Source organism: Phyllobates terribilis, unplaced genomic scaffold (assembly GCF_046119375.1).
Source record: "Phyllobates terribilis strain yellow unplaced genomic scaffold, ASM4611937v1 Scaffold_3__8_contigs__length_932513732, whole genome shotgun sequence".
NCBI lineage: Eukaryota > Metazoa > Chordata > Amphibia > Anura > Dendrobatidae > Phyllobates > Phyllobates terribilis.
Window position 1 is genome coordinate 782,860,258 of NW_027362763.1, and position 27,415 is coordinate 782,887,672.

At 42.3% G+C, this 27,415-nt stretch overlaps 1 protein-coding gene across 2 annotated transcripts in view; it reads left to right on the plus strand.

The window, feature by feature from the left end:
- Positions 1-27,415, plus strand: part of USP34 (ubiquitin specific peptidase 34) — a 143,233-nt gene that overhangs the window by 58,063 nt on the left and 57,755 nt on the right. Inside the window, exons 8-33 of one of the 2 annotated variants that reach the window (XM_073672311.1) lie at positions 270-331; positions 744-825; positions 931-1,023; positions 1,130-1,255; positions 2,387-2,516; positions 2,606-2,736; positions 4,278-4,560; positions 4,660-4,906; positions 5,517-5,731; positions 6,115-6,230; positions 6,320-6,447; positions 7,531-7,620; positions 7,785-7,880; positions 9,505-9,587; positions 10,731-10,885; positions 11,382-11,495; positions 11,706-11,805; positions 11,923-12,082; positions 13,924-14,050; positions 14,483-14,630; positions 19,621-19,721; positions 21,059-21,268; positions 21,888-22,013; positions 22,187-22,309; positions 26,921-27,004; positions 27,213-27,299. In XM_073672311.1, the coding sequence (XP_073528412.1) occupies positions 270-331; positions 744-825; positions 931-1,023; positions 1,130-1,255; positions 2,387-2,516; positions 2,606-2,736; positions 4,278-4,560; positions 4,660-4,906; positions 5,517-5,731; positions 6,115-6,230; positions 6,320-6,447; positions 7,531-7,620; positions 7,785-7,880; positions 9,505-9,587; positions 10,731-10,885; positions 11,382-11,495; positions 11,706-11,805; positions 11,923-12,082; positions 13,924-14,050; positions 14,483-14,630; positions 19,621-19,721; positions 21,059-21,268; positions 21,888-22,013; positions 22,187-22,309; positions 26,921-27,004; positions 27,213-27,299 (3,417 nt within the window). Of the gene's footprint in view, positions 1-269; positions 332-743; positions 826-930; positions 1,024-1,129; positions 1,256-2,386; positions 2,517-2,605; positions 2,737-4,277; positions 4,907-5,516; positions 5,732-6,114; positions 6,231-6,319; positions 6,448-7,530; positions 7,621-7,784; positions 7,881-9,504; positions 9,588-10,730; positions 10,886-11,381; positions 11,496-11,705; positions 11,806-11,922; positions 12,083-13,923; positions 14,051-14,482; positions 14,631-19,620; positions 19,722-21,058; positions 21,269-21,887; positions 22,014-22,186; positions 22,310-26,920; positions 27,005-27,212; positions 27,300-27,415 lie in introns of both variants that reach the window. The other variant, XM_073672310.1, reaches the window with a different exon arrangement.

Genomic DNA, 27,415 nt, shown 5'->3' on the forward strand with positions numbered 1-27,415 from the left:
GCCCATATTAATAGGTTATATACGTCCCAGGGGTGACAGATTCCCTTTCATGTTGTCTCCGACTTGTTTGTAATTTGCCTGTTTTTTTTTTTTTTTTTTTTAACACCAAAATTGCATCTCTAAGATAATCAACTTTTAGGAGTGTTGCTGTTGCGTGATGTATGTTGCAGTGACAGCTGAACAGTGGATTTTAAAAACACTGATGTGGACAGAGCCTTAGGTTTCTATGCTGTTTGTTGACTTTGGCTTTTTACTTTCCTGTTCCCTAGAATCAGCTGCATACATTTAATGACGTCTGCAATAATGAGTCCTTGGTTTCTGACACAGAGACGTAAGTGCATTAGTGATTTCATTCCTGTTTACCACATATATTCTCCTAATTTGTAACTAATAGTATACAGTCTTATTTATGCCCAATCCGTGCTTATTTTAGGAGTTTACCTGATGTTGGTTTCAGAAATAAAGCACGCTATGAATGGTTTAATATTATACTAATGCAGCTATTTTATTTAATGGACAATGGACATTTCTTGATTATTGCACAGGAAGGATTTCCGACTTGTGTATAAGCATAGCCGTGGGCCTGTGATGTTTCTCTCTCATGGCTGCTGTCAGCCGTTCTGCCTCCAGTGCTATACTTTCAGCGTCTGCAGCATGACCATATACTACCTCTGTGTTTGTAGACTTCCTTCTAAATGGTGTTAAGTGTGTTTGACAAGATGTCTAATAGAAACTTCTTCCAGGTCTATAGCCAAGGAGCTTGCAGACTGGCTCATCAGCAATAATGTGGTAGAACATATTTTTGGACCAAACTTACACATTGAGGTTAGTGTTATTTCTTCTTTATTCTTTACTCTTTTTGTAATCTCAGAGAATACTGAATATGCTGTTATGGAAAACCTATTGAACAAAGGTTTCTGTATGTTTCAGATCATCAAGCAGTGCCAAGTTATTCTGAATTTTTTAGCAGCAGAAGGCCGCCTGAGCACACAGCACATAGACTGCATCTGGGCAGCAGCCCAGGTATGTGTCCTGTAGCCAGATATTTGACACGTGCCTTTTTATATTGACTATATAGGTGATGTACATGGCTCTTGTTACAATACTTGTTACGGAATTTCTTTTGCAGCTAAAACATTGTAGTCGCTACATCCATGATTTATTTCCGTCATTAATTAAAAACTTGGATCCTGTGCCTCTAAGACATCTTTTGAATCTTGTTTCTGGCCTTCACCCGAGTGCGCACACAGAGCAGGTAGGTGACGTTTGTACCACTAAAATACCTGATGATGCCTTGTCTCTGTCCACTCTGATTCTATCGCATGTCTCATAATGTCATTACATGTGTTTGTGAACTCCCCTGGTTATTACCTCTATGCGGTCAGGCCAACCCCTTGGATGCAAAGGCTAGGAGTACAAATGTTTCATCACTTCTCTGTGTAGCTGCCACTCCTGATGGTTTTGAATGTAAAGAAAAAATCTGTTACATTTTAGGCCCCTGATCGCTCTCCATTCTGTTATACCCCATTGTGATAGTCCAATAAGATAATTTTCTAGGATTCTTAGAAGCCTAAGTAAAAACATCCAAGTAGCAATTTCAATGGTTAAAAAAATAAATAAATCACTATGCTCACATGTTTCAGACTAATTGGTCTTGCTTCTTCATTTTTAGCACAAGTTAAGAAAGTTAACTAAACTGTTGAACATTTTTTTTCCAATTTAGCAGGCAGCACCTTAAATGCCTGCAGATTGGTGGGAGTTTCCAAGTCATGAGACCCCCAGTGATCGCTCAGTAGACCTCCGAACAGTTTCTGCCTGAGCGTACACACAAAGTTGAGTATGGATTCAATAGACGGCATACAGGAGCGCATATACTTTATATTTACTCCTTACCCCACGCTGTGCGCACAGGCAGGACTTGCGTGCTCCTGCCTGCCGAGCTGCGCACTGTTCGGGGTCTATTGAGCAAATAGTGGGGTCTATGGACCCGTGAACGCACAATGATCTGCAGGCAATTAAAGTGCTGCCTACTAATTATGAAATTATACAGCGGATGCTCTTTTTATAGCTTCACTTTTCTGCTGCACTTTACACAGGGGCATCTTTACAAACCTATTACTGTTGGGTATCATGGCAGAATGAGGTTTAAAAAACCCATCCATATGTAGCAGAAAAAAATCCACTTGCAAAAGCCACTGAAATACAAACATTACCCAGATTTGCATTGTAAATTGGAGTGAGACCTCCCAATGTGCTTGGCTTTGAGGTTTACCACGTTGCGTTCTTGATGTGACACAACCCTGGATGTCCTGCACTGCTCTTTGATAGCGTATAGCCACTGTTTAGCTGACTTTTTTTCCCCCCTTTTTATTTTGTGATCATATAGACATTGTATTTGGCATCAATGCTGATTAAAGCTCTCTGGAACAATGCCCTCGCTGCTAAAGCCCAGCTTTCTAAGCAGAGTTCGTTTGCTTCATTACTAAATAACAACTTACCAATGGGTAATAAAAAGGGTAAGTCCGTACGTGTCTACTCTTAATGATTTGCCGTAACATTTGCAGTGTATTGTGGAGTTTTCCTTGAATTGTTCCGGTGTTTTTAGGATCGCCGGCAGCCAGTCCACAGAGCAGCGACAACAGTGACACTCACCACAGTGGGGGAAGTGACATAGAAATGGACGAGCAAATCATGAATCGTTCCAAGCATGTACAGCAGCGACTGTCTGATACGGAGGTACTCTGCTTAATGCTTGTAGTTTTGATGTCTATTTGTTCTAGCCATTAAGTTAATTTCCTGAACTTTGTTACCTGCGTCGTCGTCCTAAGGCCTGGACTAAAGTGTCCTAATGCTTAAAGCATATTTCACTTTATGTGGATATGTGATGTAGACTTCACATGCTAGTGAGTTCAGAGATGAGCTGCAGCACAGGACGTCACCGCTGCAGCTGATTAACAAAGACTGAAGCAGCAGCAATTGGTAACGCTGGACCCTGGGAAGGTGAGGAAGTGGTTTTAACTTTTTGGTGTCCCTGAGCCAATTGAGGCATAATCATTTTAAACCGAACACAACCTTTTAAAAGTAATGTGTTTTAAATCGGGTATATCAGCAGGTCTTTGCTATGTAAGCTGAAGACAGCATGCTGTAGGGGTTAAAACACCGATTTCAGCAATGCCTCCCTCATCAAGCTCAATGGTTTTGTTCACTTGTAAGGATTGTTTTGGCACCAGTAGCTTATCATTGTTGGGGTGCAGCAGCTCATGCCTGGTAGTCCGACGCCCACTCCTGTGATAAGCATGTCACGGTCTATGGACATTGCATATAGAGAGACCTGTGGAGGCAGGATTAGCTGTGGTGTGGGTGGGGTTAGCTTCCTCAGCTCTGCTGTATTGCTAAATCTACAAATGCTGATTGTGTGAGAACAGCTGCACCCTGTAACCTAAATGATGCATTGTTGGATTCAGCGTCTCTTTGCTTACACCGGACGGCTTTCAGATGAAGTAGCAAAAACTTTCTGACAGATTCCCTTTAAATTTTTTTAATTATTCGGAAGTGTGGGAGCTTGTTCCTGTGCTTTTAGCAAGCAGTTTCTGTATCATGCAGGCTATCTTCAGTACCCATGATACAGCCCTGCTCACCAGTGTGCATTGGATCTAGTCCAGTCAGTACACAGCCATCTTTTGGCACGCTTCCAGACATAGAGCACATGCCTCTATTCTAATGTGTTCAGACAATGGGCCGTGCTGCAGCACACTGTGCTGTGAATACTTGTTTTCCCCTTAGAGCCCTCCTCACTTTCCTAACCTACAGATGGTCTAGAACGGGCACACAGACCGCCCACGCTCACTGGAGAGCACGCACTGAGACACAGATCATGCTGGGAGAGCGGCCATCACCGCAAGGCACCCTCACCATGATAGCGTCTGTACAGGTCTGAGTACGGCATTTACGTAGCAGTCTTGAGCGGGAGCGGATGGAGAAATGTATAGAGGGTCGCACCTCTGAAGTGTGATCAGATTAAACAAACAAAATGTGGTAATGGAGTGGATTTTAAAAATATTAGTGCTGGTAGTACTGTTTGATGCAATATAAAAAAAAAATGAAAAAATAAATAGAAATCCTACAATCCCCACACTGGCCACAAGGCTGTTTCATTTCAGCAGTCATATGTACAATAACCTGCAGTGGACAGACTCTGGCCCTATGGTGTCCTAAATACGCACATTGTATGTCCTGTTAGCTGCCTTAAATCATTTTCTCCCGTGTTATGTCTCTAGGAATCCATGCAGGGGAGCTCAGATGAGACGGCAAACAGCGGTGAGGATGCAAGCAGTGGACCCGGGAGCAGTAGCGGGCACAGTGATGGGTCAAGCAATGAAGTAAATTCCAGTCATGCCAGTCAGTCTGCGGGAAGCCCAGGCAGCGAGGTGCACTCGGAGGATATAGCAGATATGGAAGCCTTAAAAGAGGAGGAGGAGGAGGAAGAGGAGCATCCCCACAACCCACCAAAAAACAGCAGAGTGGTCGACTTGCAGAAGAGAAAATTGGGATCTCAAGCGGGTATTTGTTTGGGGGAGCCCCAGGGGGCATCGGACATGGGTACAGCAAGTAATGGGACTTGCAAGGACCTGGTTTTTAATTCAGAGTCTATTCAACCAGGTGATAGTCGCATTCGCATCTTGGATGCCTGCTCCCACGCCGAAGAACCTGATCACGACATGGCAGGAGAGATGAGCGGTGGCCACATCCAAGGCTCTCACGATACCTGCATCACCCGGACCGGAGACTTCCTGGGAGAGACTATTGGGAATGAGCTGTTTAACTGCCGACGATTTATAGGCCCCCAACATCACCATCACCACCACCACCACCATCACCACCATCATCACCATCACCACCACGAGGGGTAAGTTTTCATTCAAGAACTTTAATTAGATAATTCTTTGTGATAATAAGCCACAATGTCACATTGGGTGCATCCCTATTACTCTTGTAACAGCACTGTTTTATACAAAGCGGGGCAATAGGCTGGGCATCTCTGGTGCGGCACCTATATATGATGGCTTCGCAGAATAGCAGTATCGTAGGAGACTTACTAAGCTAAGGAAGTTAGAAATCTGTCTTAATTTGCACAAACAAGCAGTCTGATGTGCCTGCCACCACATTTATTATACGATTTAGACACTTTTCCTTCCCTTGTGCTTGTATAATGGGACAGATGGAAACACTTTGGACTCTGTTTGCCCTTTGTTCTGGCAGTGTCCATATTTTGCGGCGTGCACAAGCACATAGTCTACCACCACACCACTGTCCTCCTGAAAGACCCAATAGTGACAACTCAATAAATAATGGAGCTACAGACCCGAGCTGCCAGATATACATTGCAGAATGTTAGTGTAGAACATTAAATGCTATAATCGATGTCATAATAGAAATATCACACATTTCGGGAAGGAGGGCAGAGGTTTTAATTCATATCGGTCATACTACATATTGTCCATATGCTTACATTTCAGGCACATGGTGGACGACATGCTGAGTGCAGATGATGTTAGTTGTAGCAGTTCTCAAGTAAGTGCGAAGTCCGAGAAGAACATGGCTGACTTTGACGGAGAAGAGTCTGGATGTGAAGAAGAGCTTGTGCAGATCAACTCGCACGCCGAGCTGACCTCTCACCTGCAGCAGCACCTCCCCAACCTGGCTTCTATCTACCATGAACACCTCAGCCAAGGCAAAGCTCATTTAATTTATCCTTTTTTTTTTTTTTATGTAATTTTTAGGGATTGTAGGAGAAATTGAACGTCATTTACTATATAACTATATTTACATTGTGTTTATTTGTGGAAAATTATCTCTTTTCTAAATAATATTTGTTCTCAAAGGGGAGAGGCACCTCTGGTGACCACTTACCTCCTCCCACAAAGCATTACACATAGAGCATGAGCGATCCTGCTTTCTATCTGACATCTGCTGTCAGCACACTCTTGTGAACATTAAATGCCGATGGTCATGTAATCTGTGTTTATAGTGACATTTAACACACGCAGGGAAGCATAAAAGATCCATTATTTAATTCATATTTCTTAGTGCATCTCCTTTGTATGTTTTCTGCAGGTCCTTCCGTTCATAAACATCAGTACAACAGCAATGCTGTGGTGGACATCAATCTAGATAATGTATGTAAGAAGGGTAACACGCTGCTGTGGGACCTGGTGCAGGATGAGGATGCTGTGAGTTATCATTTACACTTTTGCAGTGTATAGGTTTGATCATTGTTTATAGTATTGTCTGTCACAATATACACATTTGTGATTTGCAGGTTCACCTGTCTGAAGGGTTAATAAATGAAGCAGAGAAACTTCTCTGCTCATTAGTTTGCTGGTTTACAGACAGGCAAATTAGAATGCGTTTCATTGAGGGCTGCCTAGAAAACCTCGCTAATAATAGGTAAGGAATAATAGAGCTGATTATCATTTGTTCTATAGGTTCATGTCTTCAGCATGTTCAGAGAAAACCCATATATGCTAATCTCTCTATCTGTGACATGTAAGCAGCTTGCCGCCTCTTTTTCCAAAAGGGTTGTTCCGAAAGCTGCTCATTTACACATTTGGAGGTGAGCGGTGCTGAGGATGTCACATCTGCAGATACCTACCGGGATGCACGCACATTTAGCGGGTATCCTGCATCTGTCCTATTCAATGACACATACGACAGCTGTTGGGCTGTACACGCAATCTGCAAGTACCATGTACCTGAATATGACAGACATGCTTCCTGGAGGTGTCTATAGTTGTGATACCATCTTTTGATACAGAAATGAGTGGTGCCGGAATAAGCCCTTTGGTCTATTCCCCCATTGTATGCCACCGTATAGTTATACGCTATACTGCCATATAGTGGCATACGATGGTCATTCGATCCAATGCAAGCAAAAAAAAATTACCTTACTGTGTACAATTTTTTTTTTTTCTTGTAAAGACTATGAAGAATAGACGTAACATACGGACCTAGCAAAAAAAGTTTGCCAGCAAATATGATTTGACTATGTGAACACTTCTCTCATATTGGCAAATAGAGCAAAATATGCCTTGAATTATTACCTGCGGACTTGCCTGTGGTCCTACACCCTGCCTGTCTGTGCCTTGCACTACACATTGTGGTATAAAAGTAAATACTTTGGATGGATCTATTCTTTGCCTAATAAGTCAACAATTGCATGTGACAATAGCAGGATTTCACATTTAATACTTAAACAATCCTTTCAGAATTTAGATGTTGTCTGACCTGCGCTTAGCTGGTCCTCTGGATACAGCTGCACCTTTTTGACCACTCAGAAAAATAATCTGTCTGCAAGAGAAAAAGGATAAAACTGCTGTAAGAAAATGCCGCTATGAATGTGCCCTATCCAAAATGTATAAACATGTCTTACATTTTCTCAGTGAACCGTAATTTTACTGCTTTTGCATTGCTTTCTGTGCAGTATAAGATTATGCACCTTTGTTAATGATTTTCACTATTTCTTGTCTTCAGGTCTGTTGTTGTCTCTCTCCGACTCCTGCCAAAGTTGTTTGGTACCTTTCAACAGTTTGGAAGCAGTTATGATACCCACTGGATAACCATGTAAGTTACATAAAGCCCCATGCCCCTGCCACAGCAGTCTCTTCGAGCTTGTCCCACAACGGACAATTACAATCTAAATGTGGAGAGCACCAGCTTAGCCATATAGACACAAGTTTTTCAAGTTTTAACCATTTTAGTCTGTGATTTTTTTTTTTTTTTTGCAGGTGGGCAGAGAAAGAATTAAACATGATGAAGCTGTTCTTTGATAATTTGGTGCACTACATCCAGTCTATTCGAGATGGGAGACACAAGCATGTTTTGTAAGTTTTTGTGTCAAATATGTTTACTATAAGTAGATTTGTTCAGAGTTAGTGTATCAGCTATCCATGGGACCCTTACTGATACCAGTGAATCGACCTGTGGAGCTTATGCTGGACCAATGCCCTATTTATTTCTATACATTATTACTACACATTGTGGATTGGTGTAAAATGTATTTATTGGCAATACCCCTTTCAATGACAATTTTCCTGAATTGATTCCCAGTTATATGCATGTTAGTCCAATGCAAGATGTTAGATCCAATACAAGTTTATTGAGCTTGGTAAAAAGGCAACATGCATTAACCCTTTTGCAACCCTGGGATTTTCCGTTTTTGCATTTTCGTTGTTTGCTCGCCATAGCCTTTTTATTTTTTGGTAAGTATGGCCATGTGAGGGCTTATTTTTTGCAGGACGAGTTGTACTTTTCAATGCCATTACTAGTTTTACCATATCGTGTACGGGAAAACGGGAAAAAATTCCTAGTGCGGTAAATTGCAAAAAAAGTGCAATACCACAAGTTTTTTTACATTTTTTTTTTTTACCACGTTCACTGAATGCTAAAACCTTGCCATTATTATTCTCCAGGTCATTACGAGTTCGTAGACACCAAACATGTATAGGTTCTTTTTTATTTAAGTGGTGAAAAAAAATTCCAAAGTTTGATAAAAAAAAAAAAATAAAATAGCGTCATTTTCTAAGACCTGTAGCACCTCCATTTTTCGGGATCTGGGGCCGGGTGAGGGCTTATTTTTTGCGCACAGAGCTGAAGTTTTTAGTGATACGATTTTGGGGTAGATCCGATGTTTTGATCGCCCGTTATTGCATTTTATTGCAATGTTGCGGCGACCAAAAAGCGTAATTCTGGCGGTTAGAATTTTTTTCTCATTATGCTGTTTACCGATCGGATTAATATGTGTATGTAGGGTTTTCTTTTTATTTTATTTTGAATGGGGGAAAAAGGAGGGTGATTTAAACTTTTATATTTTTAAAAACATTTTTTCCCACTTTTTTGCTTGTTTCTTTAGTCTCCATAGGAGACTAGTAGCAGCACTTGTCTGATCGTCTCTGCTACATACAGATGATCAGCAGATCACCTGTATGTAGCAGAAATGATCCTGTGCTATGAGCGCCGACCAGCTCATGACAACCACAGGCGTCTGCTGCAGACCATGGGTTGTCATGACTACACATCGGTGACCCGCGATCACGTGACGGGGTCGCCGATGGGCGGGGTAAGTGACGCGCTTCCGGCGCGGCGCTGTTAAATGCCGCTGTCAGAGATTGACAGCGGCATTTAACATGTTAACAGCCGCGGGTGGATCGCGATTCCACCCGCGACTGTTGCGGGCACATGTCAGCTGTAATAATCAGCTGACATGTGCCCGGTTCAGTGCGGGCTCAGCGTGGGAGCCCTCACTGAACCGGGGATTACAGCCTGTGTGTACTAATATGTCACAGGCTGTAAAGGGGTTAAGCTCCTGTCCTGGTACCCAGCGTGATAATGGTTATATTTATGTCTGTGCAGAAATCTGCTTAGTTTCTTTGATATGTTAATATTTGGGTATGGGTCAATGTTAGCAGTGACAAATCACAAAATTACATTGAAATTTTTAATGTGCAGGTACAGCCACAGTGCAGAGGTTCAGGTTCGTCTTCAGTTTTTAACATGTGTGTTCTCAACGTTGGGATCACCAGATCATTTTAGTAAGTATGCAGCACCTTTCAATTTATATATTTTCTGTATGGTTACACTATCTGCTGCTTAAAACGCACCTGTTAGCAGGATTGTGCTTAGTAAACTACATAAACTGTCAGGTGGGCGCCGTTACACTGAGTAAAATGATACCTTTGTTGATGAAATCCGTCCTGTGGTTCGTGTGTAATCTTTACTTTCAGTTCTGCCATAATGATATGCTCGTGCTCTGGGGCAGGACTTTAGTAAGGGGCTGTAACTGGTGCTCTCATTATGTATGCCTATCTCTGGCCTCTGACAGGTCACTGTGCTTTTTAGAGATCTGCCTACTATTTTAAATATTGCCTGTGTAATTTCTGTTGAAAATTTACATCCCCAATATGGCCGCGGCGGCCCGCGTATGCACAGTAGCATCTTTTGGTTGCGGAGAGATGCTACTGCGCACGCAATTTTGCTTTTGGAAAAATAATTTGGGTGCAGCTATATGGCGCCGCACATGAGCAGTAGCATCTCTCGGCGATCGAGAAATGCTACTGCGCGGGCTTGGGGAGGGTCCATATTGCTGCAGACAAGTTTCTTTTTCCTCTAGCAAAATGGTGCCTGTGCAGTAGCATCGGCAAGCGATAGATGCCATATTGCTGCACCCAAATTCTTTTTCCTGAAGCAAAATGGCGCCCACACGAGCACAGTAGCATCTCTCGGCAACCAAAAAATGCTATTGCGCATACTCTGGCCGCGGTGGCCATATTGGGGGGATGTAAATTTTCACTTTTGAACAGAAATTACAAAGGCAATATTTAAAACAGTAGGCAGGTCACTGAAAGCACAGTGACCTGTCAGAGGCCAGAGATACGAATACATAATGAGAGCACCAGCTACAGGCCCTCCCTGAAGTCCTGCCCCGGAGCACGAGCATATGCTTATGGCAGAACTGAAAATAAAGATTATAAAAGAAGACCTTGGCGGATTTAATCACCGCAGGTATCATTTTGCTCAGTGTAATGTCGCCTGCCTGACAGTATATGTGGTTTACTAAGCAATCCTGCTGACAGGTGCGCTTTAACACTGCTTCCAATAAGAAATGTTTATCCAAAATGGACTCCAGGTTGCTAGTTTAGAAACTCTTAAAAGTATTTCCTCTTTCTTTTTGTCAGGATTGAGTTTAGAGCAGGTGGACATCCTGTGGCACTGCCTCGTAGAAGATTTGGAGTGCTATGATGATGCTTTACATTGGTTCCTAAATCAGGTGCGCAGCAAAGATCAGCATGCCATGGGAATGGAAACTTACAAGCATCTCTTCTTAGAAAAGGTAATTGAATTTCTAATTATTTTTGTGATATGAATGTCTAACAGACCATGGTTGGATTGGAGTACACTGCTCGACCGTTGGGTCTTTTTGCCTGAACTACCCGCCTCATATGATAAATTCCTAAAGGGATAAATATTACTCGAAATTATTAAAGTGGTTGTCCGGTCTTAAGCTACAAGCCTGCCGTTACACCATGTGACTGCAGACTTGTGAATGTTGACGTGTGCGCGCTGTAGGGATATGCTGGGAGTGGGCGATCATATGACCGCAAGTATGCAATTTGCATACCCCCCGCCACATTCTTACTAGACCGTTTAGTCGGTATGTGTGCAAATCACAAACTTGCAGTCATGGGGCCACTGCTCCTGTCACCGAAGAATCCTCACCGCGTGATGTGGCGATTCACAAATCTGCAGTCACACTTATAGCTTAAGACCATACAACCCCTTCAAGTGTCTGCACATATAAAATGTATGATGTATTTTTTTTTTTCTAGATGCCACAGCTGAAACCTGAAACTATCAGCATGACGGGCCTTAACCTGTTCCAACATCTTTGCAATCTCGCTCGGTTAGCAACTAGCGCCTACGATGGTGGCTCAAACTCAGAGGTAAGTAATATCATCAGTGATTCTCAGATTTCTGTAGGTTGCTTGCTCTCAGTTTCACAAGAGATTGCAACAACTTTAAGCTGCGCAATTTGTACAGGTGCATCTGTCCAAACAGCGTGGGCGAAAACTGTTGCAGCAATTTGTGGTGAAACTGTGGGCCACCACCATCAGCACTTTTAATAATGGCATTTCTAACCTACTTTTATCTAGTTATGTGGAATGGACCAGTTTTGGGGCATTGCTCTAAGAGCACACTCCGGAGATGTCAGCCGTGCTGCTATCCAGTACATTAATTCTTATTACATTAATGGTAAGAATAACTGACTTAAGTTGCAAATACAATTCAAAGGATTTATTGTGTTCTTTAGTATCACTAATTTAATTGGGCTTATAACAATTATTGTTTTTTTTTTTTTTTTTTTTAAAGGTAAAACAGGGCTAGAGAAAGAACATGAATTCATTAGTAAATGTATGGAAAGCCTTATGATTGCATCTAGTAATCTTGAGCAAGATGCGCAGTCGAGCCTGACTATCATTGAACGAGGGCTGTTGATGCTGAAAACACACCTCGAAGCTTTCAGGAGACGGTAAGGAGCTGGGCATTAAAGGGGTTGTCCACTACTGGGTCAGCCCCTTTTTAAACTAAATGTTTGGCCCCGATAAAATAAAAGCCTATACTCCCCTCCCGTGTTGGTTCCGTTCCAGTGGTGTCGGCACTTGCGGTCCCGGGGGTGTGATACAGAGGAGTTACATGTGATGGCCAGTACCTAATCAGCGCTGGTGTCATTGTCCCTGCCATCGGACAAACTGAACGTGAAGAGAGCCTGATACAGCCACTTATCACTTGCAAGGCTGCTTGGTGTCGTTTTGTTATAATCCTTGTTTTCTCCACAGCAGATGTAGCCGTGCTCAGAATGCTGAGCTCTGTATAAGCCTGCCCACACCCCTGATTGGCAGCTTTCTGTGTACACTGTGCATAGGCAGAAAGCTGCCAGTCTGGTGGGGGTGGGTTTACACAAATTAGCCTGACTGGTTTTCATGTGACACCTAATCCGGTAGTGATAATCTTCTGCTGATAGAGCACGGATTGAATGGACACTACAGCAAGCTGCTAAGCAGGTGACACATCCCTGGATTCAGGCTCTCTGCTCCTACTGAGTGGAAACTTGAATTACAGAGTGGGGAGAACTGAACCATAACTGGCTACATAGGATGGAGGGGAAGTCTTATCTTGTATGCAGAGGAGGCACCACCTCTGACCTAGTTGTCTGTAATGCAAACAGGAGGTGCCTTCCCACTGAGGGGAATCCATGGTGCTGGCACTGTTCATGAGGAGGTGGACTGCGCCTAAGTTGGAGGAATGATCTGCATTCAAATTAGAGTTAGGCTATGTGCCCACGATGCAGAAATGCTCTTGATTTTTCCTGAGCGCTTCTGCATCTCCCTGGCAGAAAAAAGCGCATGCGGATTGTACATGCGGATTGTACATGCGTTTTTCCTGCCAGGGACATGCGGAAATGGAGCGTTCTTCACTGACATTTCCGCATGTGGATTGACAAGCGCTTTCCAAGCGATTAGCATCACTTGGAAAGTGCTTGTGACAACTAGGTCACACTATATAAATCCATGCAAACTGCATGGATTTATATAGTGTGACCCGAGAGAGTGGTAAAAATAAAAAAATAAATATATACTTACCCTCCGATGGCCCGCGCTGTCTTGTTTCGCTCGGTCCCGGCAGCAGTGAAATGAAAGACCTGCCGACGTCAGCGTCGTGTGACCCGTCACATGACTCTGACGTCAGCGCAGGTCCTTCAATTCACTGCAAAGTGCCGGGAAGCAAGTAGGAGCGCAGCGCGGGCCGCCGGAAGGTAAGTATACATTTATTTTTTATTTTATTCTTTTTTTTTTACAGATTTTTTAATGGTACGTGGGTGTGGATGAGACTCTCCTTTCATCTACACCTGGGTACCATCCGCACATTAGAACGCTTGGATTACGCATCTGCATATACAGTGATGCGGATTCCATGCGTTCTAATGCAAGTCAATGGCGGCGAAGACGCAGCACTTCCGCAAAATAATTGGTAGTGCTGCGTTTTTTTCCGCAATGATAATCCGCAGCGGAAATTTCCGCAGTATGTGCATAGCACATGCGGATTGTCATTGGGGACCATGGCAGGCCTTCTACCATGCGTTTTTAATGCGTTTCTGCAACTGCAAAGGAGAGGATATTTTGGGTTGGTTGCAAGTAGGCTAGAGGATGGGGATATGAAGAGCATGTGACTTCTGACTGGAGGGGATCTTGTTCTTAGGGACAGTGTTAGGAGAAGTAACTGAGGAGGACAAGGCTGGTTTGGTGAATTCGTAAGTGAATAAACCACTACATTAATGCATTCTGCATATTTACTGTTCTGTTCCTTTGCTAGGTTTGCTTATCATCTAAGGCAATGGCAGATTGAAGGTACTGGTATCAGCAGTCACTTAAAGGCGCTGAATGATAAGCAGTCGTTGCCCCTACGGATTGTGTGCCAGCCGGCAGGACTTCCAGATAAGGTTAGGGTGCTATTTTCATACGTTTTCGGGCCTTGTATTAAGGGTACGTTTGAACTGTCCGACCCGCAGCCATTAAACGACTACCGAGGAGAAGCATGAAACTGATTAGTGGTCTAATTAGTTTAGTTTAAACCATCTGACTGCACTACCATGTGCACAGAACGATCGATAAAAGCATATCATTGTTCTCAGCAGCACATGTGCTGTTTGCACTGGACAATGTGCTGTCGAGAACGATTATATTTAAGCAAGCTTAAAAATCTTTTCACCCAAGGAGCGAGCATTTTTCTGGCTAGTCAAATAAGCGGCCTGTTTAAACTGCACGATTATCGGGAAACGAGTGTTCCTAATGGGGCTCGTTCCCAATAATCTGCCTATGTCAATGGGCCCTTACGCTTCACTTTGCTGACCTGGACATTTTTTGTATCTTAGATGACTATAGAAATGTATCCAAGTGATCAAGTAGCTGACTTGCGGGCAGAAGTAACCCACTGGTACGAAAACTTGCAGAAAGATCAGATGAGCCAACAGCCCCAACTTCAGGAATTTGGGCAGAGTAGCCGTAAAGGAGATTTTCCTGGTAAGGAATAATTTTTTTGTTATACTGACGCATCAAGTTTTGATAGAAATGAAAGCCTGCTGGTTTGGATGCTTAAACTGATTTTTCTCACTTGCCATAATACCTTTTCGGGTCTCATAATGGGTTAACTGAAAAAAACACATTTTGGATTAAAAAGGAACTGTATTTACAACAAACTTTGCATAAATCAATGGTACAGACGATTATAAGAAACCTTGTAATGTATGCAGTCAGAAGTCCTTTCCCACTTATCAGGCACTCTGCCCCTCCGCCTACCTCCTGAATTCACCATCCACTAAAAAAAATGCCGCTCAAGACGGTCTTGATCAGAGGAGATGACTGCCGGTGTCTTGTGACACAGCACATTATCCTTTATGGAGAGGGGGAGGAGCAGGAAGGGTATAGACAGGAAAATGAGGGGGAAGGAGCAGGAAGGGTATAGACAGGAAAACCTCCTGCAGGATTTTCTAACAAGTGTTTTACCTCACATCAGAGTTTGATTCTGATCAACACAGCTCAGCTCTGCTGTGTAATGTCCTCCATGTTGCTTCAGCTTGTCTCTGTGAGATAAAAAGTGAATAAAGAGCAGGCATTCCACTCTGTACTGTGCTGCTATGGAATAAATCACCACTGCTCATTTACTCCCCCAGCTCCAAGTGGATTGCAAGTTACAGAGGGGAGAACTGGTGGAAATGCAGGATACAAGTCACATAATGGCCAGAAATGGTGTTATTACTCATGTACTTACAGGGCACTTTATTCTGAGTAGTTGTAAGCGCAGTTATCTTTTAAGTAACTGGTAAAAGCTCAGTCTAATCTAGTCTGGGCCTGAAAAACTTTAGGAACCGCAAAACTGAGGTCATCTTTTCAAAGGGAATTTGTCAGCAGGTTTTTGCAGTGTAATCTAACAGCAGCCTGAAGTGGGGGCTGAGACCCTGATTCCAGTGGTGCATACGTAGCTAGTTTTAATTAAAACTTGTTTTCTCTGCTGCAGATGTAGCAGTGCTCAGAATGCTAAGCTGTGTATAACCCCACACCACTGATTGGCAGCTTCCGGTGTATACTGCATAGTGTTTTACTTGGTTCTTGCTTCTGTTTGTTGGCATCTCTTGTCCTGATGAGATTTTCCAATGATCTCCTGGTTAGTTTTTTCATTAACTATATCGTTGCTGTTTTATAGCTTTTACATGTTACTTTTGAAGTTTGCCTTTAAGTGCAGCAATTTCCATCTGTGCTCTATATTTTCTGTAAGGGAAAAAAAGAATGACACACATATTTTCTTAAGATCTTGATTCTGTTTCTTGTCAATTTGCATGAGAGAAGCACTCCTCTCATCAAGGTTTTTATCCTCTTAATATATTGCAATGATATTATATAGCACTGTGTACTTAAAATTGCTCATTTTGCCTTTTTACCCAGCTAAGGGTATGTGCACAGGGTCGGTAATGGCAAGGCTTTAAACGCAATATACTTTATGCTGCGTTCAAAGCGCTGCACGCAGGTGAATCCGCATGTGTTCACTGAGCCATGTGGATTCACCGCATCCTATACATTGCACTGATAGAATTTCTCTCCAAGCTTCTCCACAAGAGAAATTAACATGCTGCGGTCCACGGGTGCATGGAGACGCATAGTGGGCATGGGATTTCTTGAAATCCCATCCACTATGCTGTAACATCTGGCCGCTGCGGATTGCATGCAGCGATTACTGATCGTGTGCACGTACCCATATTCTTCTCTCTTCTCCATGTAGAAACAGGAAGTCTTTTTCGATGCATTTATCATTCCCCTCTTCGCCTCTTGACCCATCTGGTCCGCTCCTCCCCCTGACAGGGACTTTTCCAGTGTGACTCATGTCTCATACATGTAAAATAGACCTGTTTCTACATAGAGCAGGGGTGTCAAACTCAGAGTAAATGGGCCACATGTAGTAAAAATTTGAATGACGGGTCGCGTTCTTTGTGGGTCAGGATGATTTAAATATTACTATTTTTGTTCTTTATGACTTTTTGATCATTTTATACCATTTTGGTATGTTTTATTTTTTTAATGGTGTTTATCATGTGTTATTGTACAAGGTTTTTTTTTTTTTACTTCAGTTTTTACATAAAACAACATTTTTAGTGGCAGAATATTTTTGTTTTGAATTTCTATTTAATTTAGAAGACATTTTTTTCCTTGTTTTTTTTTTTTTTTTTTGTCCCCAATCAGCCCCATACAGTAATATTTAACAATTAGCCTGACATAGTAATTCTGTCCCCATCCTGGTCTCCATATTTTAGTAATGTCCCCGTCCTCTAATGTTTCCTGTCCTGTAATAATGTCCCCATCTTGTAATAATGTCCCCATTCTGTTCCCATCTTGTAGTAATATCCCCATCCTGGTCCCATCTTGTAGTAATATCCCCATCCTAATAAATGAATTAGCTGAGTAGAAAAGCAAAATGAGCAATTGTAAGTATAGTGCTATATAATATGATCTACGGCAGTATATTAAGAGGATAAAAACTTTGATGGGAGTAGGGGCGCTTCTTTAAAAAGGAGGTTTTTCATGTAGTACATGTATGATTTAGTTTATAAAAAAACACATGAGGCTTTAGAAGTCAGAAATAGTCTTACCATGAACATGGCCTAAAGCATCAGAAGGAATTGCAACTAAGCAGCTGAAAACTATTACATCATATTTGCTTTGTTTTATGTAAAGTATTTTAAAAGTGTACTGGTTTTCTTACCCCAACCCAGGGTAATGTCTGGGCCTGCTATCTTCATCCCGCATCTAAAACTGCACCAGGTTCACATACCAGGCTGATATTTCTGGAACTGCATGAATCTCGTACTGTTACTTCAAATACACTAGTTTATAGTGGGCAAGTCCTCTTAATCAGTGTTTTTACAGCACCATAAGAGCTAGAACTTCCTTTCCCTCACTTCCCAACATGCACTTCATTTGCCATTGTTCAGTTGCTTTCCTGTCCCAAATTGAAGCCCCCTTTCTATTATACGGAGAGGCAAGGATCCATCCCCACTTTTGTAATCCATTTTGTCATCTCTGCTTCTGAATTACATTTGACAGTAGCCAGTGGTTTGCGGTTTAAAACCATAATTTTGGGTATATAGATTTCTGTTCGTCATTGCATTGGCCATCAGAAATCAGAGATGGCCAATACAGAAATCTATATACCCAAAATTATGGTTTTAAACAGAACACCACTGGTTACTGTCAAATGTAAATTGTATGTAATGTATATATGAAATCGGATGCAGTTCTGTATGTCTAAACAGTACTTATACATGGACTGCTTTTTCTATTAAACTCCTTATCACGAGAACGAAGTTTAGTATCTTTTGGAATGACATGGTGGCTTTATCCCCTGCTTATGAGACGACTGCATTATTGGCCGCATTTGTTCTCAAATGCCAGACTTAGTTGGACTGCAATAGAGGTATAGTGTCTAAGTAGAAAAGTGATGGTCCCAGAGTAACCTTGTACTATCGCACATTTTTCAATTCACTTAAGAATTTTGTGCACAAATTTGTAGTCTTAAAGGGGTTGTCCTGTCCAAATTGATGTCTGCAGTCACTCTGTGTGACTGCAGACTATGAATTCCCCCAGCGCAAACTCACCTGTTTCAGACCCGGGACCTGAGTGTATGTATAAGTTATACATACTCCTGGCCAGTGGGCGCGTCGTCTCTTCCATATACTTTTTATGGAGCGAGGTCGCACCCTCTAGTCGGCCATGCCGCTATACGGGGCGCAGCCTTGCTCAATACAAATGTATGGAGCAAGGCCACGCCCACTGGCCTGGAGTATGTATAACTCATACATACCCTCCGGTCCCAGGTCTGAAACCGGCAAATCCCCGCAACTCACAGTGCATATGCTGGGGGTATTCAGAAGTCTGCAGTCACACAGAGTGACTGCAGACTTATCACTTTTGAACGACAAACCCCTTTTAAAATAAAGGGCATCTGTCAACAGGATCAACCCTCGTAAGCAGTCTATATGGACACACAGATCATAGCAAGCTGAGTAATGATACCTTAAGATTGGTCCAATGTCTTATTCCAGAGAAATTCACTTTTTTCTTAATATGTAAATGAACTGTTAAAAATCTGTGGGCTGGACATGCATCTCCCTGAGAATCTGCCTCAAGAGTTTTTTTTTTTATATGAAGAGAGGCGTTACCAGTGTAAAGAATGTAGATCAGGAGAGCAGACTGTCAGTCATTACATGGCTCACACTGATAACGCCTCTTTTAATTTAAAACAAGCTCTGGAGGCAGATTCTTGGGGAGATCTATGTCTGGCCCATAGATCTTAACAGCTCATTTACATATTAAGAAAAATGTGGATTTCTCTGTACTATAACATCAGATCACAGATATCAAAGTATCATTTTATTCAACTTTCTATGATCTGCATGCCCTATAGATTGCTTGGGAGGATTGAACCTACTGACTGATTCCCTTTAAGTCTGTGAAAATATGCAACAGTCTGTTTCGAGGGAGGTCATAGAAAATTTTAAGAGAATTATAAATTTACGTCCCATAATTTGCCATATAAATTAATCAGATGTCCGTACAGGAGCCCTAGTTTGGTCATTGTTACTTTTTGGACACCGAAGACTCACTGTAGCCAGATTGGCTTTACCTTTGAATTAGGCTGTGTTCACTCTGGCATCTTGGCTTTTATTCATTGCACAAGTCATCGTACTGTTCCAGATCCATGTCCTGACCTACCCCAATGACTCACAATGGGATTCTTATGGTTACATTTTGGTGTCCGTTGTTTTCTTTTCCATAGCGTAAAAAAATTTGTATTTTTGCAATTGAAATATGCAAAATTACCAAACTTTAATGTCTGCTTGGACTTCTCATTTATTAGTACATGCATAATTTTACATGTTGAGTGTGAGTCATCTTAAGATTTTCATTGGTTATGGTCTTTGTGTGGAAAAATTAAGATTTTTTTTTTCCCCCCATAAAATAGGCGGCCTAATGGGTCCAGTTCGCATGATTTCATCGGGCCATGAACTGACAACAGATTATGACGAGAAGACTCTTCATGAGCTGGGATTTAAGGATATGCAGGTATTTCCAAGAAGAGATGAGGATTTCTATGGGTGCCACTTTAATTATGAACTAAAGTAATTCTGATTAATTTTGTTATATGCGCTGTGTTTCCGAAGCCAATTCAAGATCTTTTTCCCCTTTTCGTGACCAAGGATATTTTTTTTGCTTTTTTTCATACATGGGTTTTAATCTTTCTAGAAAAATGTTCCTGTTTTTTGTTACTCAAATTTTCTTTGCACTTAATTTTTGTTAAATCGTGATACATTAGGCGCTAACACAGTGCTCATCCGTCATTGTGTATACAGTGGTCAGGAATGCAGACGGTAATAAACCATCTCTGCTTTCTCTATGGAGTGTACCGCTATCTGACAGCCAACACCCTTACAGTTGCACATTTTCCTTGCAGCTGTTGTCTCTGTAATGATTTTCGAAAAGGTCCATGCTGATTCATATGCGGCACTTCCTAATGTTTTTATGATGTTTCTTTGTCTGCAAGTAGTTAAAGGGGTTGTCCACTATTGGTAAGCCCTATTGAATGATCGCCATGTCCAGCATAAAAAAAATATATTGTACTTATTTCACAGATGAGCGCTGCTGCAGCTTTTAAGGTGTTGGTCTTCCCCAGCAATCTTGTAACATTATCATCGATAATGATGTATCTTATTGGGCTGCAGCCTTCGTCCTCTCTGATGGAACTGTGAAGCCTGCAGCTATCCACAGTCATGAGATCACTGGGGAACACAGCACTTGGAGCGGACCAGAGGCACTGGTCCATGAGATAAGTAGATTTTATTTTATATATCGCTTGTATAGAGACGTCATAATCACTGTCCGCTTAGGGAATTTAGATTCTGAGCCCCAATCAATGTCTTTGGAGTGTTGGGGAAACTGGAGAACCCAGAAGAATCCGACGCAAACATGGGGAGAACATACAAACTCCTTGCACATGTTACAAAGCAGTAGTGCTAACCACTAAGCCACCGTACTTGCATTTACAACAGTGATCTCCAACCTGAAGCTCTTGTTGTTTCTTGACTACAACCCCAAGCATGACCTAACTACCCGCTGCACTTAGATCCTTGTAAGAGGTGTAGTTCTGCAATGGAAAAGTAACCATGGTTATTCAGGGAGGAGTAGCTAGAATTGATTTTTTTTTTTTTTTTTTTTTGCTAATCTGCAAAGGATCTGGTGGCGTTTACAGGCAGGATTTCTCCTGAGCAGGCGGTTACCAGTCCTCAGCACTGTTGTCTCTGTGAAGTATAGTTACAATTTTCTTAGATGAGCTGCAATGTGTTTTTTAATAAGTGTGCTTGAACAACTCTTTAAATCCAGTAATTATCTTGTGCCTTCATCAGATGGTATTTGTGTCTTTGGGGGCTCCACGCCGAGAAAGAAAAGGAGAAGGTGTGCAGCTCCCAGCTTCATGTCTGCCCCCACCACAGAAGGAAAATATTCCCATGCTTCTCCTTCTACAGGAGCCTCATCTCACCACGCTATTTGATTTGTTGGAAATGCTAGCCTCTTTCAAGCCTCCTTCTGGGGAGATGGATTTGTTGGACATTGAGGTAAGACAAATGTGTGTATCTTTATATGTGGATTTACACTTGAGGGTTTTAAAATTCTAATATGATATTCTGGCTGGATTCAGACTCTGGTACCCCAGTGCTGCCAGTCTGCAGTGCTGACCACTCGGCGTCCACTGATTTGATTTGGAAAGATTAGGGTAGGATTTATAATTCGCAAAACTGATTATATTATCACCGCATGTCCTAAAAAGAATATCCCTTCTGCCAGGCTCCTGGTTTTCCCCCTATAAATGGAGAAATATTTGCACATGTGTGGCCGACCCCTGCATTCAGTATTTATTGGAGTGTTGGTCTTACAAGTGCACTACTGCTCCCATAAGCCTATAGAAGTGAATGGCATGGTGGTCACACATGTGCACACTGTATGTACATACGGGACAGAGGACCTCGTGATCAGTGCAGGTGTCAGCTGTGGGTTCGCCACTGATAATACAGTTACCATTTTCCTGTGGTTAACTAATGTTATTGGAGGATTATCCCCTTTAAATGAGTCACTTTCTCTTATTATAGCTATTCCTACAAAGATCTCATATTCTCTGTCTGAAAGTTAAACATAAAAGCATTATTCTAGCTACTAATATCATGCACTTTATTGTAGAGTGCAAGGTGTGAAGAACTGCATCTACATGCGGAAAACCTATCCAGACGGGTCTGGGAGCTTCTGATGTTACTGCCTACTTGTCCGAATATGCTGCAGGCTTTCCAGAATGTGTCTGAGGAGCAGGTGAGGGGACCCCAATGATTGGGACACTTCCCTATACACACTATACATTGCACGAATATGTACGACCATATCTGTATACAGTTTTTTTCTGTTTTGTTTTTTTGCGATACCCCATTCATCTGCAGTGGTTCATTTATTTTTCTAACCATTTTTTTTTTTTTTTTTATCTTAAGGGAAATGATGGACCTTGCTGGAAAGACTTGCTTCGAATAAAAAGCGCACACAAGCTTCTGTATGCACTAGAAATTATTGAAGCTCTGGGAAAGCCAAACAGGAGGATAAGAAGAGAATCCACGGTAATGGCCTCAAATGGATACTATTATTCTTGTTACATGATTTACAATATTATTCTCATCTGGTTCACAAAATCTTTTAACAAAAAGATGAATATACAGAATATTCATAGAAATGTTAAATTGTAATCTGATAATCCATTGATTATTTCTATGGCAAAGCTAAACGAGGCCAGAGCTCAGTTGTAAGGTATTGTGGGTTGATAGAAATAATGCAGTCACTTTCTTTAGGTCTGGGAATGCAAGCACTAAAAACGTGACAGATCTTGTTGAAAAATTGCCAAACTTCTTTTTTTCTTTATTGTTTTATGCTATAGAACCTTGAATCTTTACTTTCTGGTTTTAATGATTTCGAGCACGAGTTTTCATTGCAGAATGACAGCAGGTAGAAATAAGCAAGTCAATTGCTAACTTGCTTATTTTCATGCTATAAGAGCTTGAGAACACCCCTTTTAAGGCATTTTTGTGGGGTTTTTTTTTTAACGTGTTTTTTTTCCCGCTTTGGGTGTTGTCTTTTTGTCATGTTTTGTTTTAAATATATCTTTTGTTTTGGAAACGTCATTTTTGCCGCGTTATCTAGGTTTGTTAAAGCATTGATTGTCATTTGCAAATTTTTACTGTTTCTGCTCTATCCTTTGCGCACTGAAATGCTTGGGAAAAAATGCACTGAATACTCATCGCTGGAACTTAAAAAGTAACCTCTTCCTCACATCTGTTCCTCCACATACAATCCTCTGTCTCCAAACACAGTCACCTCATGCCCTCTCCTGCTCCCACCTACTAACACTTTCTCTGCTCCTCCTCACTGCTGGTGATATCTCTCCAAACCCTGGTCCTCCCCACCACATCCTCAGTCACTTCTGCCTCCTATCCATGATCCATCACTAATTTTCGCAACCTTTCTAACCTTATACCCATTCCCCCAGCCCCCGCTTCTCCAGTCCCTCTACCAGGAGCTCTATAGAATGCTCTCTTTGTCTGCAACAAACTTTCGTGCATCCATGATCTTATTATTAACAAACTTTACTTCCTCCCCATCAAAAAAACCTGGCACACCCTCTTTGACACAGCCTCTCCAGCTGCACTTTCATACGGTAGATTCTACTTTTCTCACCCACCCCTCACACCAGCAGTAAGCATGGTAGAGGAGTTGGATTTCTCCTGTCAGATAACTGCTCCTTCACACAAATCCCACTGTCGCCCACCATTACTCTCCCCTCTTTTTAAATGCACTGTGTGCACATCTACTCCCCCCAAACCTCCAACTAGCTGTCACCTACCCCCCACCCCCTCCAGGTTTAGGCACTACCCTCTTCGACCACTTCACCACCTGGCTACTTACTTTCCTTCCCGCTGACATCCCCACTTTTGTCATTGGTGACTTTAACATCCCCATTGACACTTCCCACTCAGCTGTCTCTAAGCTTCTATCTCTCAATTCCTCCTTCGGCCTTGTTCAATGGTCTTCTGCAGCTACTCACAAAGATGGCCACACACTGGACCTCATCTTCACACGCCTCTGTTCCCTATCTAACCTCTCTAACTCGCCTCTCCCTCTTTCTGACCAAAACCTACTTACATTCTTTTCCCTCTCCTCTCCGGGTCCACAATCCTCAATCCACAAACTTGCATACACTCGCAGAAATCTCAAACACCTTGACCTACACTCATTCTCTGAATCCCTTCTCCCTCTTATAGACATAACTTCCTTACACGATGCAGATGCTGCTGCCATTTTATGTAACACCACAACAACTGCAGCTCTCTAATTCATCGCCCCCCTCACACATTCCAAAGCTCTCACAATCAACTGGCAACCCTGGAACACCAGCCTGACTTAAGAACTGAGATGGGCTTCCAGAGTTGCTGATCGGAGATGGAAAATGTCCTACTTCACTGAGCACTTCATCACATTCAAACACATTCAAATCACATTCACTACTCTCAAGTCCACCTTCACTATAGCAAAACAAACATACTTGTCATCCATCATATCTTTCCGGTTTCACAACCCTAATCCGCTCTTCAGTACTTTCAATTCTCTCCTCCATCCCCCAGCGTCTCCTCCCTCTCATCTAAGCTGGAGACTTTGCCTCATTCTTCAAGCAGTAGATTGACCACATCAGGCAAAGCTTCTGCCTAAAGTCCTCACAGCCCCTCCTCATAACTACTCAACCCTCCTCCTCCAAAACCATCTTCTCTGCCATTACAGAAGATCAACTTTCCTCTTTACACTACAAATCACATCTCACCACCTGTGAACTTGACCCAATCCTGTCCCACCTCATTCCAAACCGTGCCACAGTCTTCATCCCAAACCTAACCCACCTCTTCAATCTGTCACGAACAACTGGTGTCTTCCCCTCATGCTTCAAACATGCCTAAATCACACCCATCCTCAAAAAGCCCTTGACCCATCCTATGTTTAGCTATTACTCCATATTACTTCTCCCCTTTACCTCAAAACTACTGGAACAACACATCCATTTTGAACTGTCCTCCCACTTCTCCTCCTGCTCCCTCTTTGACCGCTTACAATCTACTTCCGACTGCACCATTCCACTGAAATTGAATGACCTACTAACCACCAAATCCAAGCATCACTACTGTCCTCCGCCTTCGACACGGTGGACCATTCCCTCTTACTACCGATTCTCTCATCTCTCGGCATCACAGACTTGGCCCTATATTGGATTTCCTCATACCTAACAGACTGGACATTCAGTATCTCCCACTCACACAACACCTCCTCATATCGCCCCTTTTCTCTCAGTGTGACACAAAGTTCAGTTCTTGACCCCTGGTCTTCTCTATCTACACCTTCGGCCTGGGACAGCTCATATTCTCACGGCTTTCAGTATTATCTCTATGCCGATGACACACAGATCCTACCTCTCTAGACCCGATATCTCCTCCTTACTACCAGAATTCCACAGTGTCTGTCCGCTATTTCATATTTTTTTATCTGCTAGATTTCTAAAACTTAGCATGAATAAAATTGAATTCATCATCTTTCCACCATCTCACTGACCTATCCATCAAAGTCAATGGCTGCCCACTCTCCCACAAGCTCACTGCCTCGGGGTAACCCTGGACTCTGATCTCTCCATCAAACCTCAGATTCAAGCCCTTTCCACTTCTCAACTCAAAAATATCTCCCGGACCCGCACATTCCTCATCCAAAAACTCTAGTGCACGCCCTCATCATCTCCCGCCTCGACTACTGCAACCTCCTGCTCTGTGGCCTCCCTTCGAACACTCCTATCATAAACTCTGCTGCCTGACTAATCCACCTGTCACCCTGCTATTCCCCGGCCTCTCCTCTCTGTCAATCTCTTCACTGGCTCCCCATTGCCCAGAGACTCCAGTTCAAAACCCTAACTTTAGCATACAAAGCCATCCACAACCTGTCTCCTCCATACATCTGTGACCTAGTCTCCTGGTACTTGCCCTTACCTGCACGCAACCTCCGATCCTCACAAGATCTCCTGCTCTACTCCCCTCTTATCTCCTCTTCCCACAATCGCATACAAGATTTCTCCCGTGCATCCCCCTTACTCTGGAACTCTCTACCCCAAAGCATCAGACTCTCGCCCACCGTGTAAACCTTCAAAAGGAACCTGAAGACCCACCTCTTCTGACAAGCCTACAACCTACAGTAACCCTCGCTCCACCATATCACTGCACGACCAGCCCTACCCTTACCTATCCATTGTAGATTGTGAGCCCTCGCGGGCAGGGTTCTCTCCTCCTGTACCAGTTGGTGACTCGTTTTTGTTCAAGATAATTGTACTTGTTTTTGCTATGTATATACCCCTTTTCATATGTAAAGCACTATGGAATAAATTGCGCTATAATAACTGTATTTTCAACTAACTTTGCATAAATCAATAGCGCAAACGATTAGAAGAAACTTTGTAATGTGTCTTATCAGAGAAATCGTATTTCTTCCCATTTATCAGACACTTCTTCGCCTCTCCTTTGCCTCATGAACTCACCACCCACTGTGAAAATAGAAAGTCTTCCTTCTTGCTCAGAGATGTCCTGCTTAGAGGAGACTGTCTGCAGGTGTCATGTGACACAGGCTATTGTCCTTTATGGTGAGGGGGAGAAGTGAGTTACAGGAAAGGAACAGACAAAAAAGAGCTCTGTAACAAGTGTTTTACCTCGCATCATAGCTTTATTCAGACCAAGACAGCTCAGCTCAGCTGTATAATGTCCACCACGTCGCTGCAGCTTGTCTCTGTGAGCTAAAAAGTGAATGAAAAGGAGGAATCATTCATGTCTGTTCTGTGCTTTCTATGGGAGAAATCACTGCAGTTCGTCTCCTCCACCAGCTCCCAGTGGATTGCAAAATACAGATAGATCCTGCGGGTGAGAATGTCACATAATGGCCAGATAGTGTTATTCCTCATGTACACACACAGGACAGCTTATTCTGAAAAGTTACTTGAAAGCACAGTTGCCCTTTAACCTAAAAATCTAAGAAATGATCTGCTTGATTAACCATGATCCAATTCCACTTCATGTACCTGCTTTGTTTAGATCATTGTAAGATTAACTTTCTGAGTTTCTGCACATAATCATGGACTATAGCTGACTTCTCTATTACAGGGCAGTTATAGTGATTTGTATCCAGACTCTGATGATTCCAGTGAAGATCAGATTGAAAACAGTAAAAACACTTGGAGTTGCAAGGTACAACACCTTTTTTTTTAATCCTGTCATTGCAGTTATTGTTGTTTTTTTGTTTTTTTTCCATCATGACTAGTTATGATAAGCTAATCATTAAAAAAAGTGCGGATAATTCCTGCTGTGGCACATCTTTTTGTGGGTTGTTGGAGAAAGTGAAATGTTATGTTTAGGCTTTGAACCAATAAGTGTTTGACTCCCTACGTATTCTTAGTTTGTTGCTGCAGGTGGTCTACAACAACTGATTGAAATATTTAATTCTGGGATTTTGGAGCCAAAGGAACACGAGTCTTGGACTGTGGTAAGTTTTATATATTTTTTTTTTGTCAGATTTGTGTCTTTAGTGTGAACTGCCTAATTTATATAAAACTGTGGAGATTTTTAAGATTGCGTTCTTTTGAGACTTCCAGCAGATGT